General features: G+C 40.6%; 1 protein-coding gene and 1 pseudogene across 2 annotated transcripts in view; one reads left to right on the forward strand and one right to left on the reverse strand.

Annotated features, from left to right (window-relative positions):
* Positions 1-19893, forward strand: part of CHIC1 (cysteine rich hydrophobic domain 1) — a 128385-nt gene that overhangs the window by 98139 nt on the left and 10353 nt on the right. The window contains exons 4-5 of one of the 2 annotated variants that reach the window (XM_027767752.1): positions 161-241; positions 571-736. The exons of the other annotated variant lie outside the window; for it this stretch is intronic. Coding sequence (XP_027623553.1) covers positions 161-232 — 72 coding nt within the window. The 3' untranslated portion in view covers positions 233-241; positions 571-736. Of the gene's footprint in view, positions 1-160; positions 242-570; positions 737-19893 lie in introns of those variants that run through there. 2 annotated transcript variants of the gene reach the window in all.
* Positions 15761-16376, reverse strand: LOC102492706 (gem-associated protein 8 pseudogene; annotated as a pseudogene).

Consider the following 19893-nt stretch of genomic DNA (forward strand, 5'->3'; position numbering starts at 1 on the left):
ACAGCCAATAAAAACCCAGCCCAGCTAACAACAGGGCTCTCAACTCTGACCCACTGTGTCAGTGAGATTGGGAGCCCTGGCTTGAGGCCAAATAAAAGCGACCTTGTGTGCTTGTATCAGAATTGGCTCCTTAGTGGTCTTTTGGGAATTTCATGACCAGGATACAACATTTGGGTGCTTGTCTGGGATTCCCCCAAGACCCCCAGGATCCCCAGACTGGAGGATCGACTGATAACGGCCGGTGAGTGTGTTTCCTTTGTCTCTGTGTTTGTCCTGTTTGGTCTCTGAGGGCCCTAACTCTGTAGTAGATCAGAATTGGTCTAGAGGACGCGCTGATGGGCCGCCAACCTGGGGGCCTGGAAGACATTCCAGATCCTCTGGGAGGGGACAGAGTGCCCCTAGTTATCCTGAGTTCTCTGATAGGACATAGCGGGTCGCTCCTGCAGCATGGTATGAGGCCATAGTCCCAGTTTAGGTTTGTTTTTCACTCAGTGAAGAGCATCTGCATGGCCGCATTCCTGTCTGTGTGTTTATTACCTATCTCTGTTGGTGTTTATGTGTTTCTGACAGAAATGGGACAGACTCAGACTTCCCCTCTGATGCTGTGATGGAACATAGCCTGAGGAATGATTAACCTGCTTGCTTTGCTTCTGTAATCGGCTTTTTTTGCTTCGAAGATAGAAGAACCCTACCCCCAACTCTCCTGAAGCCCCTTCACTTTGTTCCTTTGTCCTTGTAAATCATCAGGTCACCCTGGACATGGTTGTGCATTTTTGGCCTATATAAGCTCCATTCCCCTTTCACTCAGGGCTGCAGGATTTTGAGACATGAGTCCTCCTGTATGCCACTGGCTTAATCAATAAACTCCAATAAATTTGGCTATGTCTGGATGTCCTCTTATTTATCACTGAGTAGACTATAACATTTGGAGGCCCCAGCGAGATCCATACCTGTCTGGTACATTGGTGAGGCATCCTAGGGAGAGCGGCTTTGCTTGGCCTGGTTGCTGACTACCTGGAGACTGCTCTAGGGAAGGCACCACCTGGGATTTCCCAGGGCCCTGGAGCTACTCCCGGGAGTGTTGGCAGCTGACAAGAAACACTGACTGCTCCCCAAAGAGGATTGTAGAGTTTTGCTGTAAGACCTTCAGAGGCATTTCTTTGGATGTTCCTGTCCTGTTCTATCTGCTTCAGTAAAGACAAACCAGTGAGTAAGGGGTTGGCTACAGAACAGGGAGGGAATCCCAGGCAGGGTGTATTTCCCTGAGAGGCCCCCTGAAGTCTGACCTGGGTCAAGGGCCATAAGCCCTTGTGCAGGTGGCTGGGACTCAGGGCTGACTGGACACAGTTATAGAACTCCTACTTAGGTTCCACCAGATGTGCCTAGAATCTGGGGGCTGGAAGTTTTGCCCTTAGACGGTTTGGAAAAATTCGGGGCCGGAGGCCCTAACAGGGTTTACTATACCACTTTGATGAGGGCTTTGTAGGGGGAAAAAACAAACAAACAACAACAAAAAAAAAAGAACGAGAACTGTATTCTTATAATTGGCCCACAGAAAGAGCCCCAATAAAGAGAACAAAAGCCCCCTATCCTGTAGTCTGATCCTTAGGAGTCGGATCTTCCTCCCCCTTATAACCCTAACAGGCATCAGCCTAGGGAGAGTGACAAGAGGCCACAGGAGGCAGCCTCCTTGGGCCTCTTCTCACCGCCCTGCACCCAGAGTAGATCCAGGGAAATGAGGAAAGATCGAAGCCCCTATTCCTCAGAGGCCATATTGCCCTTAAGGGAAGCACCCCCGACAGAGGGAGGTTAAGTTATGATTATGGCATCAAACTCTCCATCCAAAAAACTAAGAGGGCCTTTTACAAACATCACACTTAGAAGGGGTAGGAATATAAAGAATATTTGTGTTGTAAAAACTTAAATGGTATAGGCAACAAAAAGTTAAATTTCTACCATCCTTAAGTATATAATTAAAAATTTCAAAAAGGGGATTACTCTAAAGAGTATCAATGTCAAAGTAACCCTAAGGAAATTGGCTCTTATAATCCTGATATGTGTGTGCATCTGTGCATGTAATATGTCATGTTATGTAATACCTATTGTATGTCTGTATGAAAAAAAGGTCTTAAAATATTCTATTCAGTTTGCTTTATAAAAAGAGCATTCATAGAAATTGATTTAAATGTTTCTCAAGTTCATATAACTTCAGTGAATGAGCTGGCTTCAAATGTAATGAAAGAAAAAAATTAATAAGTGAAAATCTTTACAATTTCCAACATATATTTTTTCTGGGTTTTATTAATCAAACAATATCATGTTTATCTTAATATGGATGGTTTAATAAAACAGCTAGTATTTATGTGTTGTATGTTGCATTTTACATAGTAGATATCTAACAAGGAAACCAATTCATGACTAGCTTTTTCTGGCTTTAGTTTTAGTACTAACAGAATCTTTGACCTCAGAGTAACTCTTGATGTTTATAGAGGACCCCTGAGACATGCAAAAGGGAGATGTTAAACCAATCAAAATTATTCTTTATATGTTGGATAAAAATGGAAAGCACTATCAAATTGGGTAATTCTAGTTTTTTTGGTATTATATTTGAGTTATATGTATAAATAAGTTATATTCTTGTATGTCTATGTATGCATTGTGTTCTAAAATAATTTGAGATTCCCAGGAATTAATGATAGGCTATTATGTTAAACTGGTATATATAGCCAAATTTATTTGTCAGTTATACATTTTGTCAGAACGTTAACTCTGGCTCTAATCCTAATGTTATATACTTAAAGAAATTCACAAAGAAGATAAGAGAATATACTCTTACAAGTACAGATTTCTAAAGAAATTTAATCATTTGGGTAAAATCTTCATTTTCTGTGTAAACTAATTGATTTTCTAAACTGTTAAGCCAAGGTTGGCCAAATAAAAATGAGGGAATATTTGACAAGTTTGCATGTCAGGTGGCCAATGCAATGCACCTGAGTTAAAGAAGTAAAATTGGTATAAAAACATAGCCTCATGAAAACATATTGCCTGGTTCCCTCTGAATCCTCCTTATAATTCTTGTTGTTAAGTTAACATGCTTTAGTTATCCGTATTATTGGTTTTTAATTTAAAAAAAAATTGAGAGGGCCTATTAGTAAAATTGTTCAGTTTTACATTAGAAAGTTGTTAAACAGATTTTGTTATTGTTTGTACATGTTCATAAGCTGCTGGTATATGCTAAAATTTACAGTTGCCGAAAATAAAAAATTTGCTCAATATAGATGTATGACAAGCTTAATAGCTCCTTTAAAGCATCAAATTTCCCAAGGTAAAAGAAAAAAGTAGACATGGGCAATTATTAAAAATTAGACCTATATTTCTGAGACAAAAGCTTAAAAACTACTGTCTGACAGCTTAATAGGGTAAGCGTCTCAAGGAATGGGATGGAACAAGTTAAGGCTAGAGCTCCAGGCTGCCTTCTCTTGGAGCCCCCTTTCCTTCATGCACTCCTTCTGTTTCTTTTAGTTAGGCCTCTCCCCCACTGGACTCTCCCTTTAGTTAAATGATCAAGAAGAGGTTTAGCTAGAAAAACAAGAATTTAGATTATTACATTCTCCAGCTAGGACTTTTATATAGGTTGTAAGGCAGATGCCTTGTAACACCTGTAAACTGGGCTTTGCTCCCCTGAGAGTACTCAGCTGCTCCTTGCGAGATCTATTAAAACTTAAGTTAACTTGGGAACCAGCAGTTAGCGTAATGGCTATGTCGCTGGACTCCCACGTAGTCGACCGCAGTTCGCGTCTCGGACCCAGTGGCTTAAATCTCACACCGGGCACGTGTGCGTGCGTGCCCAAGATCCCAAGAAGACAATGGAGGAGAAGGGATTGCTGCGTGACCATCCCCCCTGGGGGGTAATTTCTCACTTTCTGTCTCTATGTCTCTCTCTGTCTGGCGAGCGCATGCGCCCTATAGCGAAAACCTCTCAAAAAAAAAAAAACTTAAGTTAACTTCTCAGTGTAGGGACAATTTAGAACAGATATCAAAAATGTTCCCAAATAACTCAGAAAAGTGTAATAACAAATTGACAAGGCACCTTAACCTTTGATTTAACTCTCACTTTAATGGCACCCAGTAGTCACTCTTAGTAATCCTGAATGCTGAAAACTTCTCTGAGGGCAGGATCTGGAAACAGCCCAGATCAGAGTCTCTGCCTCAGAAGAAACTCTGTTTCCGATGTGGGCAGCCCAGGCACTGAACAGTGCTCATGACTGGCGTCCTCATGTCCTCCAGTGGGGCCTTGTCCCCAATGTGGAGTTGGCAACCAGAGACGAGACAGAATGCACTGAGCTCTAAAGAGAGCTCTGGACTTCTGGGGTCTATCCATGCTGGCCTTTGAAAGGGAAGATTGATAGGACCTGAGACCCCTCAGCGACTCCCCTTGGACATCTGACAGCTTCACTGGACAAGCTTAAGGTGACTAAGATTAATTTCTGTCTAAATCAGAGGTTAAAGTTGTTTCCAAAAGTACACTCATAAAAAATAAGAAAAAATAGTAGCAAACAGGTTGGCTGACCATGTGACAAGAGAGAGAATTATAAGACCTAGCCAGAGGGTAGATATCTCTATCAGCAACTAAAAATTCTTGTAGCCACCCCAGACTCTGTCCTCCCCCTCCTAAACTCAGGAGGAAGAGGAGGACCCAAAAGATGACTGCTGTTAACAGATCAGCAGGCCAATAATCCCTGAGGCCCTTGAACAAGTCGTTATAGATCAGGTACACCAGATTACCTACCTGAGAAAAACAAACTTGCTAAACTAGTTAAGAATAAAATTTTGTGCCTAGTCTAGATAACCTTATCAATGGTGTTGTCTCAAAACGTGTTGCCCGTACACAGGTAAATCCTAAAACTCTCAGGCAAGACTCCCTTGAGAATCAAATTCCAGAAAAAAAGAAAAACTTAAAGAACATTAGAAAAATCTATGGTGTCTAATAGTTCAGGCTCTAGATAAAATGAAACTAGCTAATGTAAGACTGGCCCAGTTTTGCTTTTCAAAAAAAAAAACCTTAAATAAATAGCCTTGTTTCTCTAAATAACTTGAAACCATAATTAGACAAAACTTAGATAAATATAAATAGATAAATGTTTATAATTGAACTTTGTCTATTAGATTAAGGCAATTTTTAACGTTAAACTTGTAAAAGATAAAATTAAAAAATGAGATTAAAAAACTGAAAGAAGGGTTATGGCTGTAAAAATGTATTTCTAGTGAAAAAGGTAAAAATGAAAAGTTTTTATATAGAAAGAATTTTGTGTAGTGAGTTTTTGTCTGAAAGTGAAATGGCTATATCAGAACGGGAGAGAAAGGGGACAGAAACTAAAAGATGTGAAGCATGTTGTTGAATGTTTGAGTTGTGTACAAAAGTCTAAGAAAGAGTTACAAGAATTGATCAAGTTAGTGTTCTGGAGCTGGTTGCACTATCTTTGAATGTTATATGTAGTAAAACAACTAAAAGAGAGGAGCTTCTCCAACTAGTCTAGATGGGGCCTCACATAGTTGTAAAGTTAGCCTGTGAGTCTGTCACACCAAAAGCTAAGAAGACTGCTTCCATGGACTCACCAGGGCCTTGGTCCATAAGAATGGGCCAAGAAGTCCTTTGTGATGGTGCTTCGGGGACTGGAGAACAACAGCCCTGCTAGTCACTCCAGAGGCTGACTACTCTAAGTCAGACATTGTCAAGAGTATGGCTCAGCAGCTCCATGACCACATGGGCAGAAAAAAGACAGACTGCTTCTTACTCATAGGACAGAGTAGCCTCTGGTAGTAGGTTCCTGAGGCCTTGCCCCTGTTAAATCCTATATTAGCCGTGCTTCTAATTTAACTTTTGGCTCTAGTTTACTCAGTTTTCTTACCCAATCCCATCTCTTACATGATGAAAGCCGTTAAATATTAGATACTAGTTACCTCTAGACTTAGAGCCCAAATATACCAGGCACTGCATTGCCAGGGTGACTCTCCTTAACAAATATTTAAACAGACTCAAAAAAAAAAAAAAGAGATGGTTTCTCTATTTTGTGAGAAATTTTGTTATTTCCATAAGTTCCTAACCAAATGCTGTTCTGCTTCTGTAAACTACTTGCATTGTCTCAAAAAGCGCTGTATCACGATCTCCCTATAAGTGACTGAACCTAGTGGCTGAGTACCATGAACATTGGCCCAGGCCATCCAACCAGACACTCCTGTGCATGAGCAACTGTGCCCAGCAACTAGAGACCATAAAATCAGCCCATCCCTGATTGAGACCATATAGAGCTCAATAATAGGGATTCATGATTGGCTCCACTATGTACTTGGGAAAGGGGGATATGAAGGATCAGAGTGATCATTTTTTTACGGGGTGACTCCATTTTATTAAACCCACCTTGCTAAGAATCGGTGCCATTTCAAGGAGGAGAGCCAATCACATAGGAAAAAGTCATAAGACCATCACCCTTCCGGGGCTGGCCAATGATAAGCAAAGGAAATACCAGAGACCTGCAGTAACTTTCTTACCAATCAGTACAAGACAACTATGCTTCTTGAAATCTACAGCCAGTGTATAGCTGCCTGAGTGCATTTCTCAGGCACCCCTCGACCTCCCCACCAGCAGCCCAAAAGCAAATAAAAACCCAGCCCAACTAAAACCAGGGCTCTCAACTCTAATCTGCTGTGTCAGTGAGATTAGGAATCCTGGCTTGAGCCCAAATAAAAGCAACCCTTGTGTGCTAGCATCGGAATTGGCTCCTTGGTGGTCTTTCGGGAATTTCGTGACACAACAGATTCAGTTATTCTTTTAATATTCTTTTAATTTTGGAATGGGTACGAGAAGGTTGGAGATTCTGAAATTTTGGGCCATGAATTCTTTAAGAGTAAGATTTAAATGTCTAAGGGCAAAGGGATATGGTGACTAGACTAATTAAATCCCATTGTAAAAGGCCATAAATTCTTCACAACAAGATCTACATATCTACAGGCCAAAAAAATATGGTGACTGAGAGAAGAGAGGAATTGTCAGGAGCCACATAGCACAGTGGCTCTCCTCTGGCGAAAGGAGGCCCTGCCCTATCTACCTGTAAATGGGGTCTAACTCCTGTCTTTGTTGAACACTAGATGTGATGTAATGGACAAAAGGAACGGAAGTAAATAGGCCTTTAAAATGTGGTTTTTATATATATCTGGCTAGGAGTTAAACTGTGTTTATTATTTGCTGTCACGTAAATGTTGGAGGCTAAACTTCCTCTTATTGTCCTTGGTTTTGTTCAGCCTGTTTTCTGTTTGTCCAGAAACTTCTTATATATTATCTGAAATGCACAGTTATTTCAGTTACATTCCCCTATAGTACATGAGCACCCTATTTTTATGGTGGAAAGATGTGGGGTAAGAGTATAGCCAAACTCAAATGAGATTCACTTCCCCACATGCTATAAAACTAAACTATAGGCACATGGTGTGATGAAGGAAAGTACAGCTTTATTGCAATGCACAAAGCAAGGAGAGCGGGCAGCTCATGCTGAAAAACCCCAGTCTCCCCGAGATGTTCCCCACAAGCGTTTTTAAGGGCAAAATTAGAGGTAGAGGTTCCAGGTGCATGGTTAGTTCGGTGATTGGTTTAAGAGGGTGTGATCATCTCTTCTGCATTCTTGATCTCAGTGAGGCCTTTGATAATCAACTTTCTGTTCTGGGAGGGGGCAATCATCAGGTCTTTGGTGCATTTCAGCCTGGAGGTGATGTAGTCATGATTATTCTCCTACAAAACATCTTAAAATTTGTGTTATACATAATTTCTACATCTTAATTCCTACAGTTAAGAAACTAATTTCTTTGACAAAGAGGAAGGTTACAAGTTTCTTTTTAGTACATAAAATGACAGATCATTTTTACATAAGCATTGCTAGAGAAAGAGAGTCATCTATTACCATATTTAGGTTCTGTTTACAGTGAGCTAGGGTATATATTCAAATAATTACCTCAGGAAGGGAGGGGGTGTAGTCAAAGTCAAGAGCCTTAAATGTAACATCTACATTTAAATGGACCTCTCTTGTCAAACAACCTGAATAGATACTTTTAGTTCTAATCAGTTTTCAGTTTGGGAAGTTACACTTTCACAAAAAAGTAATAAAAAGGAAACTGAAAGTTCACCCCTTTTAGAGGGTTTCAGCTGGATTTTAAGAAGAAGCACTGTATAGTCCTATTATTGGGCATCAGTTTTGTAGTGGACCTGTACCCTTACACCATGAATTTTGCAAGTATTTCTCAACTTTGTTTTCTCTTGTTCAGCTCCCTTACATGACATAAAAAACTAGATGCTAGAGTTATATATTTTCCTCCCCCCAGGTGGATTAGGCTTTGATAAAACCACAGTAGACTTTGATAAAAGCCCACAGTAGTCAGTAGAATATTGCACTGCAGCGCTATAACCCATATGGCCAATCCAGGTTTGGATCCCCAGCCAGCCTGGTCAGCCTGAAGCACACTGTATGTACATACATATGCCCCAAATCCTGAAAAGCTAGAGAGCTGCAGAAACAGGATTGGGGCATGACAAGACCATCTTGAGGGTGCCTTTCTCTCTCCTCTCTCATTTTCCCTCTCTCCCCTTCCCTCCCTTCCTCCTCTCCTGCTCTCTCTGATGTGTACACATATGTTGTCTATCATGAATAGGAAATCAAAACACAGTAGTTTAGGCTTCTGGTACAGTAGTTTGTCTTTGATGGCAGATGTTGTTCAGAAAAAAAAAAAAGATATTCTGGATATATTTTTAAATGACTACTTTTGCTCTCACCCTGAAAGAAGGGGACATAGGAATATGGGGATGCAGGGGTGATGGGGCCCAGAACATGCAGTGAGACAGATTCTAATCTCATTCAGGAAGAATTAGAGATGCAGACACAGGGAGTAGGTATAGCAAAGCACGGAGTTTACTGAAAGAGAAGGAAGGAAAGCCAGAGCTCTCATGAAGGGAGAGGTCCTGGGAAATGGGTTACCAAAGAGGAACTGAGATGAGGGGTTTTTATCTGGGTCAGGGAGGCCTGTTCAGGGTTGTTGTAGGTGGGTCTCATGCATGCATTCCCCTTGTAGTGGGAAAGGGTACATGCTGAATTGTTGCAGAAAACCAGATGCCGAGGAATGGAAAGCAGCACTTGAAGAGATTAGGAGAACTATTTATTACACCAGCGGGCATGGAGAAGTTAACATTCAAAATCTCTGGCCCTGACTGAAGGTTGGACATGGTCTTTTATGGGGGAATTGGAAAAGGGGAGGTCTCAGGGTGGGGATTGGGCTCAGCTCCCTCCCTAGACAGTATCAAAGGGAGGAGTCAGAGAAGCAGGAAATCTAATCCATTCAAAGTACCAATCCATTCAAGGTAGTAATCTATTCAAGGTACTAACCCACCCAAGGTTTTCAGGTAACCCTGTAGCTCCGTGGAGGGACAATACGTCTGCCGGGGGGAAGAAACCTTAGACAGCTATCTGCCCAGAGTTATTAGTCATAGGAATTTAACAGTTAGAGGTGCTCCTCCAAGATGGAGTCACTCCTCCAAGATAGAGTCTCGTCTTCTTCAAGGTAGGTCCAGTTATTCTCCTAATTTTGGAGTGAGTATAAAGGTCTTTTTCTAGAGGTATTGGGCCATAAAAAACATTATTTTATGTTCTTCCTGAAATGTTTTAGGTCTAGGTCAAAAAGCCTTTGTTTTAGGTCTAGGTCATAGTGCCTATTTCAGTCACTGAACCAATGCTGCAAGCGGTCTCTCCAGAGTGAGCAGCAGAGGTACTTTGTCTCCAACTTAAAACTTAGCCATTTTGTGATTCCATTTTAGTCCTATATCCTAACTATATTTTCAGGGTCCTTGTATCCTACCTCGCTCCCACCTCTGCAGAGAAATCCCTACTTGCTACTTGGGGCACAAAGGTCGAAGACTGTTCTGACTTCTTCGTGCTAAAATTGAGCGATGATGGGAGGGTAGGGAGACAGCATTTAAGGATCCTCTCCCAGAGAGGTCTATCTAGAGGCCTGTGCTAGAAGTCATGATGGGTATTCACTGGAGATTTTGTCCTGACCACCATTTGTAGCTTGATGGATTCTAAATGAAAGGAGCAGTTCATTATAAAAATGATGCAATAGAAAAGGAGATTTAGCTATTTCTATTGCATACAACACTTAAAGATAACAACTAAAATTGTGACTGATGGTGTCACAATTAACTTCAGAACATTTATCAACAAAATATTGGTTTTATCAATTTTATAATTCTTAGGCTCTTCCACTGTAACTCAAACCTTCCACAACATGCTTAAGACTTTTCATTTTTGTCTCTTCTTTTTCTTTACCTTAACCATTTTCCTGAAGATAAAAACTTTACCCCAGAAAACTCTTTCTGTATTAAAAATCTTTCCTTTTATGTCACCTTTGCCAGCTGTTATTTTCCCTTGTTTCTTCTTACGAATATACTTTTAGAAACAGCTTTAACACCTGTGATTCAGACATAAATTATTTTTAAAAAATCTTAATTCTTTTTTTTTTCTTACAGATTTTTGCTATAGGGTGTGTACATTCACTGGAAAGACAGAGAGAAACAGAAAGCAAGAAATCACCCCCCAACGGGGATGGCCACACCACAATCCCTCCTCCTCCATTCTTCTCTGGATTTCAAGAGACACACATGTTATAACACTTTTCTGAATTATCTAGGAATTTTTCTAGAAATATTCCAATCTAAGAGATCCTGCTGAGAAGAGAACCTACATTCTAATAGATCCTTTAAGGAGCAACTGAGTATTGCCAAAAGGGTGGATTCCAGTTTGCAGGTGTTACAAAGCATCCTCCTTATTGACTACACCAAAGCTCTAGCTGGAGAATTCAGTTGTAATTTAAACTTTCATTTTATGGCTAAACCTCCTCATCATCTAACTTATATTGAGGTGAGGCTTAGATCTGTTCCAGTCTCTGAGAATATAGCCAAGGGAGAGCCCAAAGGGGAAGAAGTTTAACTGAAGAGAAAAACAGAAGGAGTGTTGGAAGGCAAGAAGAGAGAAGAAAACCAGGAGCTCTAGCCTTACCTCATCCCACCCGGTTCCTTGAGTTTCCCACCCTACCAGGTTCCCTAGCTTTTGTCCCTCATACAGAGGTCACCAAAACCAGTTCTGGTTTCTTCATTATAGGGCTGCCTGAATGTCTTATGTGGAAATGACTGGCCAGTTTGAAAGCATGCCAAGGAGGAAACAAGCACTTTAGCCTAGAGGGTAGGTGGGTTATAATGGAAATTTTCTTTTTTGTTTTCCTTCCTTCCTTTCTTTCTTTTCTTTTCTTTCTTCTTTTTTCTTTTTGGAGAAGTTTTTTGCCTTATGACACGCTTATGGTAGGGCCTGGGAGGGAAACAGAGAAGAAAGTGAGAAATCACCCTCAGGGGGGTGACCATGACATAATCCCTTCTCCTCTTGGGATCTTGGGCACACACGCATACATGCCCATCCTGAGTTTTAAGCCACCAGGTTAAAGACTGGAACCACAGTCGACCATGTGGGAGTCCAGCAATGTAACTGCTAAATCATCTTCTGGCCCCCCACAATGGGATTTTTCTAAAGAGAATTTCCAAAAGGAGTGCCTTCGAAAAGAGTTTTTTCCAACTACCCCTGCCTATCTCTTCTCCCTTACCCTGGGGAGTCTGATATCTGATATCTGGAATCTAGAGGAGTCATATCAAGCTTGTTAACTTGTATGTAGAATTACATATATCCATATTGACGAGAATTTTCCACTTTAAGCAACCTTAGTTTTTTAGCATATATCAGTAGCTTATGAACATGTACAAACAATGACAAAACCTTTTTAACAAATTTCCCAGTGCAGAACTGAACAATCTTATTAATAGACCAACTCGGTATCTTTCATTCCTGTAAAATCTAAAAAACTAACAATAGGCATAATCAAAGCATGTTAACTTAGTAATGAGAGCTACAAGGATGACTAAGGAAGAACCAGGCAGCCTTGCTCTCCATGAGTCCATGCTTAACATTGGATTACCAATTATTATTATTATTATTATTAGCATTGTTATTTTATAAATTCTATTGCTATACATCATTTGGCTTGCAAAGAGAATTTACCCAACATGAAATACACCTCAGACCAGTCCAGTTGAGGATACTATAGACAATATCATCAACATGTAATAGACCATACCGTGTCCCACAATTTCTTGCCTCACTATTTTCCCACCTAATTTCCCTCCCTATTCTCTTTCCCCTCCAATTTAACCTCTTTAGTTTAGGTACATAGCATAGTTTATTAGATAGATTATCACAGGTAATTTAACTTAAATCATTCTCATGCGATTCATTCAAATTACAGATCTCAACAATTTGCATTTGATTTTAGACAGTGGGCTAGGAGGTACTATATAGCTTAACAATTTTCTTTTTAGCTACTTACCATGAGATTCTGTCAAAACATTTCCCTGCTTTTGATTAATTTTGATTCTGCTTAATGGTTGACCTACCATTTCAGAAAACAAATCAGTTTCTCCATAGGTAATGAAAGTTTTCACCCAGTTAAATGATTAGATTATCAGAAACCAGTACTTGTAAGAGTACATCTTCTTTGCATCCTCTTTGTAATTTCCATAAAGACATGATACGTTAGGATTATAGCCATTTGCAAAAAGCTTTTAGAAAGCTGTCAAACAAAGCAATTACTTACGGACAGTAAGACTTTAATCAACCATAGTTAAAGATCTGACAAAAATTTACAACTGGCAAATTTAGATATATCTGTGTCATACACCAGTTTAACATAATAATCTACAACATGTCTGATAAATATTACTCTGTAGCTTCCTGGGAATCTCAAATAATTTTGGAACTGTCAGCAGAAAATGAAAGCTAAATGTTTTCCAAGCACCTTAGGAATTAAATAGGGTTAACTCAGTATCTGTTGGCCCCAAAACTAAAGCCAGAAAAAAACTAGTCATGAATACATTTCTCTGTTAGATATTCACCATGTAAAATGTAATACATAACATGTAAATACCAGTTGTTTCATTAAACCAACCATGTTAGGATAAACATGATGTTGCCTGATCAATAAAACCCTGTACAAAATATATGTTGGAAATTGTGAAGATGTTCACTTATTAAACTTGTTTTTCTTTTATTATATTTGGCTTTTTATTAGTATTATTTATTATTTTTATACATTTAGTCATTATACATCATTTAGTTTGTAAAGAGATTTTACCCAACATGATATACACTACACAGCCGACAAGTTGATACTACTGTGCACATCATCACCAACAGGCAATAAACCCTATTCGTGTAATACAAATGTCTTACTTCTCCATATTTTCCCGTTTCCCTTCCTGTACTCTTCCCCTCTCCCACTCTTCTTCCACTTTGTCCTCTGTGCCCATAATAATTTTTAATGTTTTTATGTCCTCCAGTCTTTCAGTCTCTATCATAGGGCGCAGACAGGTGATATACGTTAAGTGGAGACAAACAATGTCTCTTTCATAGCCTGACTTGCTTCACTCAGCAATAGATCTTCCATGTTTGTCCACTTTCTATCAAATGCCCAGGTCTTGTTATTTTTTATGGCTGAATAGCATTTCATGAAGTATATGTGCCACTTTTTCAATCCATTAATCTGTTTGTGGACATTCGGATTGGTTCCATGTCTTAGCAATTGTGAATAATGCTGCAATAAATATAACTCTGCAGGCACTTTTCTGACTGAACGTTCTCCTGTCCTTTGAATAGATACCCAGGAGCGGAATTGCTGGATTATATAGTAGTTCTATTTGAAGGTCCTTGAGGAACCTCCATGTTGTTCTCCACAGCAGCTGGACCAATTTATATTCCCATCAACAATGTATGAGAGTTCCCCTTTCATCACACCCCTGCCAGCACTTATCATTTTTTTTTTTTAATCTTGGCCATTCTGACTGAGGTTAGGTGGTATCTTATAGTTTTGATCTGCATCTCCCTTGTGATGAGGGATGTCTTCCTTAGAAATTTGTTTATTCAGCACATTTTCCCATTGTTTTCTTTAAGGTAAGCTGCTTGAATTCCCTGTGTATTCTGGTTATCAACCCGTTACCTGAGGCATAGTTAAGAAAAATTCTCTCCCATTCTGAGGGTTCTATTCACACTAATTACTGTGTCCTTTGCTGTGCAGAAACTTCTTAATCTGATATAATCCCACCTGTTTCTTTTGGGTATTATTGCCTGTGCTTTGGAGGTCTTGCTTAAGAAGTCTTAAGACTTCTTTTACCATATTTGAAGCCAGCTTATTTAAGCCACTTGAACCTGAAAAGCATTTAAAGTAATTTATATGAACACTCTTTTTATAAATCAAATTGAATAGAATTCCTTAATTCCTTTACCACTTAGACATACAACATGTATAACATGTATGCATACATACACATGCATAGTCTTCTGAAAAGTTCTTTATACTTTTTTCTTTTGCTTCTTGTTAAGAAGCTGCATAGGTTAACCCTAAGAGGCTTATCTCTTATTTCAGGCTCTGCTAAAAGGCAAATTGAATTTAAACAAACTTGAATACCCTTAGCAAGCAGAGGATCCTATAGTGCTGAGAATATTTCATATTTTAACTCTATAATTGCAGGTCTTAGATTACTTTTGAATTAGCATCTGCTCAAAAGCCAAAGAAACATGGTGAAACCTAGCTATATAAACAATCTCCCAAGTCAGTTTTAAAAAGAAATGTTTGTACTATAGAGCAAGAGTAGGTGGGGCATTCTCTGAGAGTCTTTAGTTTGAGGAGTCTGGCAGGCTCTGAACCAGCCTAAAAAAAGTGTGAAAAACAATGTGTGTTTGGAATTTTCTTTATTTCCCTAGGCATTTACAAAAAGATCCAGCTGCTGAATAGTATTTTTTGCCAATTTGTATTGACCTATCTTGTGTGCAAAATAAGATGAGATGCCTTTTTCTTTTTAAGAGATTGAGGGTCAGAAGAGTTCCAGTGTGTCAGGATGCAGTGCAAAGGGGTGCTGGTGCCTGATGCGTGATTTTCCATCCAGAGACAAAAAAAAAGAGGGCTTAGAAAATGTCTTCCAGTCCTCTTTAAATGAAATATTGGGAATGTGTTCCCCACTGCTAATCTGGAAAGCATCCTTTCCATGTCAACTGTTTACCTCTGTGAATTATATCCCACCATGTAATTCAAGAACCAGGGGGCTGCTGACAGGATTGTCTGAGATATTCTGCACTGGGACAGTTGTTCCCTGCTTGTGTTTTCTCTCCTTCCCTATGAACCAGTAAAATGAATCATCTAAACTATGTGCATTAGGGTTTTAGCTCTAAGAGTGGTGAGACCCCTGAATCTTTTCTTTTTTTAATCTAGGCAAGGACTTTAATGAATCGAACACTACTATTGGCAATATACAAAAAAAAAAAAGTATAGTATATACAAAAATCATCATTTGGTGCCAAGAGAAAGCTCTCATGATGGCAACAGTATAGATCCTCTGTATTCTAAGTAGCTGGCATATGACATCCATTCCCACTGAGACTCTGGTGAACATGCTACTCTCTCAGTATAAAGACCCCTTTTCCTGAGTAAAGTACAGAAGAAGAGAAGAGTGTGTATCCAAAAAGAAGGGGGTGAGATTGGGGACCCCTTTCAGAAACAAGTCAAGATCCCTTGTGCCGGGGCTCAGGACTTCAGGGGAATGACGGGCCAGTACTTAGGCATGTGCCGGGGCTCAGAACTTCAGGGGAATGACGGGCCAGTACTTAGGCTGCTTTCTGTCACAGTGCTTGTCAAAGCTCAGCTGCACTGAAGCCTCCATGGCCAGGATATTGGTGGTGCTGACCTGTAAAAATGCTGCATCTTGGCCTTGCACCGCTGCCAGACCTCTTGGCTGGGGGCTTGATTGACTGGCCGAAGTTGTAGTATAGGTCGTGGTCAGCATTTATAGGTCGTGGTAGTCATCCAGGTATACCGCCTCTAGCTGCTGCTGCTTCTGCTGTTGCCTCTCGGTTTCTGCAAAGTACTGGCAGAGCTCTTCAGTGATTTCCATGTTGCTCAGGTCATACTCTACCTCCTCATCTGACTCACTTTCTGCCTCTCCTTCTTTGGGCAAAGCTTGGTTTTCTACTATAGACATCTGGATCCTGCTGCTGCCCTATGCATGCTGACGAGACCTGAAAGCCAAGTAACACGGAGAAGAGAAATAACGACTCCACGGTCTTTCTGCAGGGGACCTGGCGGCTTCGCATCCAAGCCATTGCTTGCTAATAATGTTGCCAGTATTTTGCATATACTGGATGAGAATACCACACGTGGGGAGCTTTCAACATTGATGCCTTTGCTGCCATCACTGATTGCCAAGTCTGAATGGGCACTGGACCTCGTAGGCACGCAGATTGCAGATCCTGGGTGGCGGGTGACGGGGGTCTATTTTTCTTTGGAGAGACTGGGGGTGGGAGTCTTCCCCTGAATCTTAACATCATCCTAAGATAGCCCCTTTCTGCCTCTGCTAGCTATTTGTGAATGGTGGCATCAGCATCAGTTTCAAAGAAAATGCGAGGGAGTCTCTTAAAGTAAGTCAGAGGTAGCCAAGTAATGTGTCTTAAGATGGAATAGATAAACTCCATAAACCCAGGTAAATCCGTGATAAGGTTTGAAGCCTTTGATGATGTGAGGACCAGCTGAATGGAAGGGTCAGTTTACACCAAAGGCAAGGAGAGGGAGCCTTTTGGAAGACTCTCAATATGTTTGACTTTAAAGGGACCAAACAGCATGACATGAATAGAAAAGGGCTCCAAGTAATATCGTATTTGCCCATTTGTATGAGACCAAGCCATCGGAAAAGTGCGCCCTGCCAAATGCTCCTAATACAAATGGCCTGAAGGGAGGGGGACAGGCCTCAATATGATTAGGCAGTGTCAATAAGACTAACAGCAAGGAATAATCAACTTGTGTACATGTATCTTTATGAAGACTGAGAGGATTATGTTGTTCTCTGACATGGGAGAAAAACTTAAAAAGAAACCCTTCTGCAGAATCATTGTGATGCCAGTTAACAGAGATTTTACTGAAATAGAAATGGAGGGGTCTGCCAGTTCCTCTGCATCCAATGGCAACAGAAATGGAGGGGCCTGCCAGTTCCTCTGCATCCAATGGCAACAGTGTTGATGGACATGGCACAAGTATGTGGCCGTTCTCAGGTGTTGGTGACCTTTACTCAGGAGGAGTGGAGACAGCTGAACCTGGCCTGGAGAACCCTGTACAAGGAGGTGATGATGGAGACCTGCGGGCTCCTGGTCTCATTAAGCCATTGGGTTCCCAAACCAGAGTTGATCCACCTGCTGGAGCACAGGCAAGAGCTGTGGATAGTGAAGAGAGACCTCTCAAATTCCACCTGTGCAGGCAACAGAGTACAACTTCAGCCCAGAGGGCCAACCATTTGTCTGTTAGTCTTATTTGACGGAGCCTTGCTCCAGGAAAGCCTGACTCAGAAATCTTAGTGGAGCTCCAAATTAGGGAAATCTAGGGACCAGGAAGGGGTTTTGGAAATTTTAAAAATGCCAAGTGAGGCCTGAAACAGACCCTCACAAGGAAACACTCCTCCTGAGAAAATGAGCCATGAAGATGGTAGTTTGGTGACAGATGATAGGTTGCACTCCAAGGCACTCCAAGCAAGGCTTCCCAGGAAGTGTTCTCCATGAACAGGACTCACAAACACTCAGGGAAAGACACTTTGATTCATTCTTGGATGAACCCTTACAAATGCAAGCAGTGCGGCAAAGGTTTCAGCAAGAGGTGGTATCTTGTTCTATTTCAGTGAGTTCTACTGGCATGAAGAACTTAGTGCAATGCCTATGGAAAAGCCTTCAGCCAGGGCTCCAACCTCATTCAGCACTACTTCATTCACACTGGGGAGAGCCATAAAGGTGTGTGGAGTGGGGGAAAGACTTCAAACGCAGGTCATACCTCATGTAGCACTATCTGATTCACACTGGAGAAAAGCCTTATGAGTGCACTGAGTGTCAAAAGGCCTTCATTGACCACTCTGCTTTCACTCACCATAATAGGACTCACACTGGTAAAAAACCCTTCAAGTGCAATGAATGTGAGAAAACTTTTAGCAATAGAGTACACCTCACTTAACACTGCAGTCCACACTGGAAAAGAAGCCTTGGGATTGTGTGGAATATTGAAAAGCCTTCAGATGCAGCTCAGAACTCATGCAGCACCAGTGGATTCACACTGAGGAGAAGCCCTATGAATGTACCCAGTGTGGGGAAGCCTTTCACCAGCACACATACCTCATTCAGCACTCTGTCATCCACATTGGGGAGATGCTATAAAATAAAAGTCTGTCAAGTTTGGAAAGACCTCCAAATGTAAGTCACACCTCCTCAGCACCAGCAGGTCCATACTTGAGAGGAATCCTGACATTGCAATGAATGCAGAAAGGCTTTCACTCACTGCCCCTCTTTTGTCTTTTGTAATGAGATCCAGTTGTTGTGTTTCTTTTTTTATTCTAGAGAGATTTTTGCTGTAGGGCATGTGCACTCACCATAGAGACAGAGACAGAGGGAAAGTAAGAAATTACCCCCTGAGGGGTGAACACACCACAGTCCCTTCTCCTCCATACTCCTCTAGGCATCTTGGAAACACATGTACACACACCCAGCATGAGTTTTAAGCCACCAGGTCCAGAACTCGAACTGCAGTCTACTACGTGGGAGTCCAGTGATTTATCCGTTACCTGATCTGCTGGTCCCTGGGACCCAGTTTTGATTCAAAAAAATCTTTGAGTGCAAAGAATGTTGGAAGGCATTAACACATAAGCAGCCACATTAGAGAGAATCCCTGTGAATGCAGTAAGTATAAGGAGTTCTCCAGCTACTGCTCAGTTTTCACTCATCGGAAGTTTCACACCTGCAAGAAAGTGGGAAGGCGTTTCACCAGTGGGTCCATTTCCATTAACATCAGAGAACCCAAGTTAGGGTAAGATCTTCTGAATAAATGTAATTACCAACAACAGCCTTTAACCAAAAGAAAAGTCTTACTTGCCATTTAGAATTCATACTAAAGAGTTGATATAAAATTGTCATTGCTGTGAGAAAAATTTCTGTGTAAAGAGTCATGTTAGAATTTGACCCACTTTGGGATTTACTATATGAACTTACATAGAAACTTTTAGTCACAGGTCTCCTTAATTTACCCTGGAAAGTCATCTTAGCATTATTAAAAACAAACAAACAAACATAAAGCAAAAAGAAGGCAAAGAACATGGACTGTAAGAGGGAAAAACAAATGTCTTCACAAACTAAGATTTCTCTTCCAAGCCCGTTAGTTTTTCAACAGTTTTATTTTTCTGTAGGAGAATGGTTCAGAGGTAACAGGATCTCAGTCCTTTTATATATATTCACTGCTGTTCTGTATCAGGAGAGTTGGACAGTGAGAGCAGCTATTCTAACATTTATGGGAAGCCATCTTTTTTTTCCAAATATCTTAACTCATGAAGAGGATAATTTGTGGGAAATATGAAGGGTAATGGGATTTCAACATGAGTGAAATTACAATACTGAAGTGCCATCACATAACATTTCTGAATTATGTCTATTGATAGAGAATCCACATATGGATTGCCACATTAAAATGTGCACTTAAAGAGGCTTAGACTTTTTATTTTTATAAATAAACCATTATTACTTATTTTTTTAGTGAAACCCTAAAAAACTTGTAGTAAGAATTTTAAAATATCAGCATAGCCCATGGTATGGTTAAGGTGACTGGATCCCATATGGCCAACTGCCTGATCAGAATCTCAGGCCCAACATCTCAGGCAGCACTCCAGGCACGTGTGCATGCATGCCCAAT

Source organism: Tupaia chinensis, unplaced genomic scaffold, assembly GCF_000334495.1.
Source record: "Tupaia chinensis unplaced genomic scaffold, TupChi_1.0 Scaffold144586_1, whole genome shotgun sequence".
Lineage (NCBI taxonomy): Eukaryota > Metazoa > Chordata > Mammalia > Scandentia > Tupaiidae > Tupaia > Tupaia belangeri.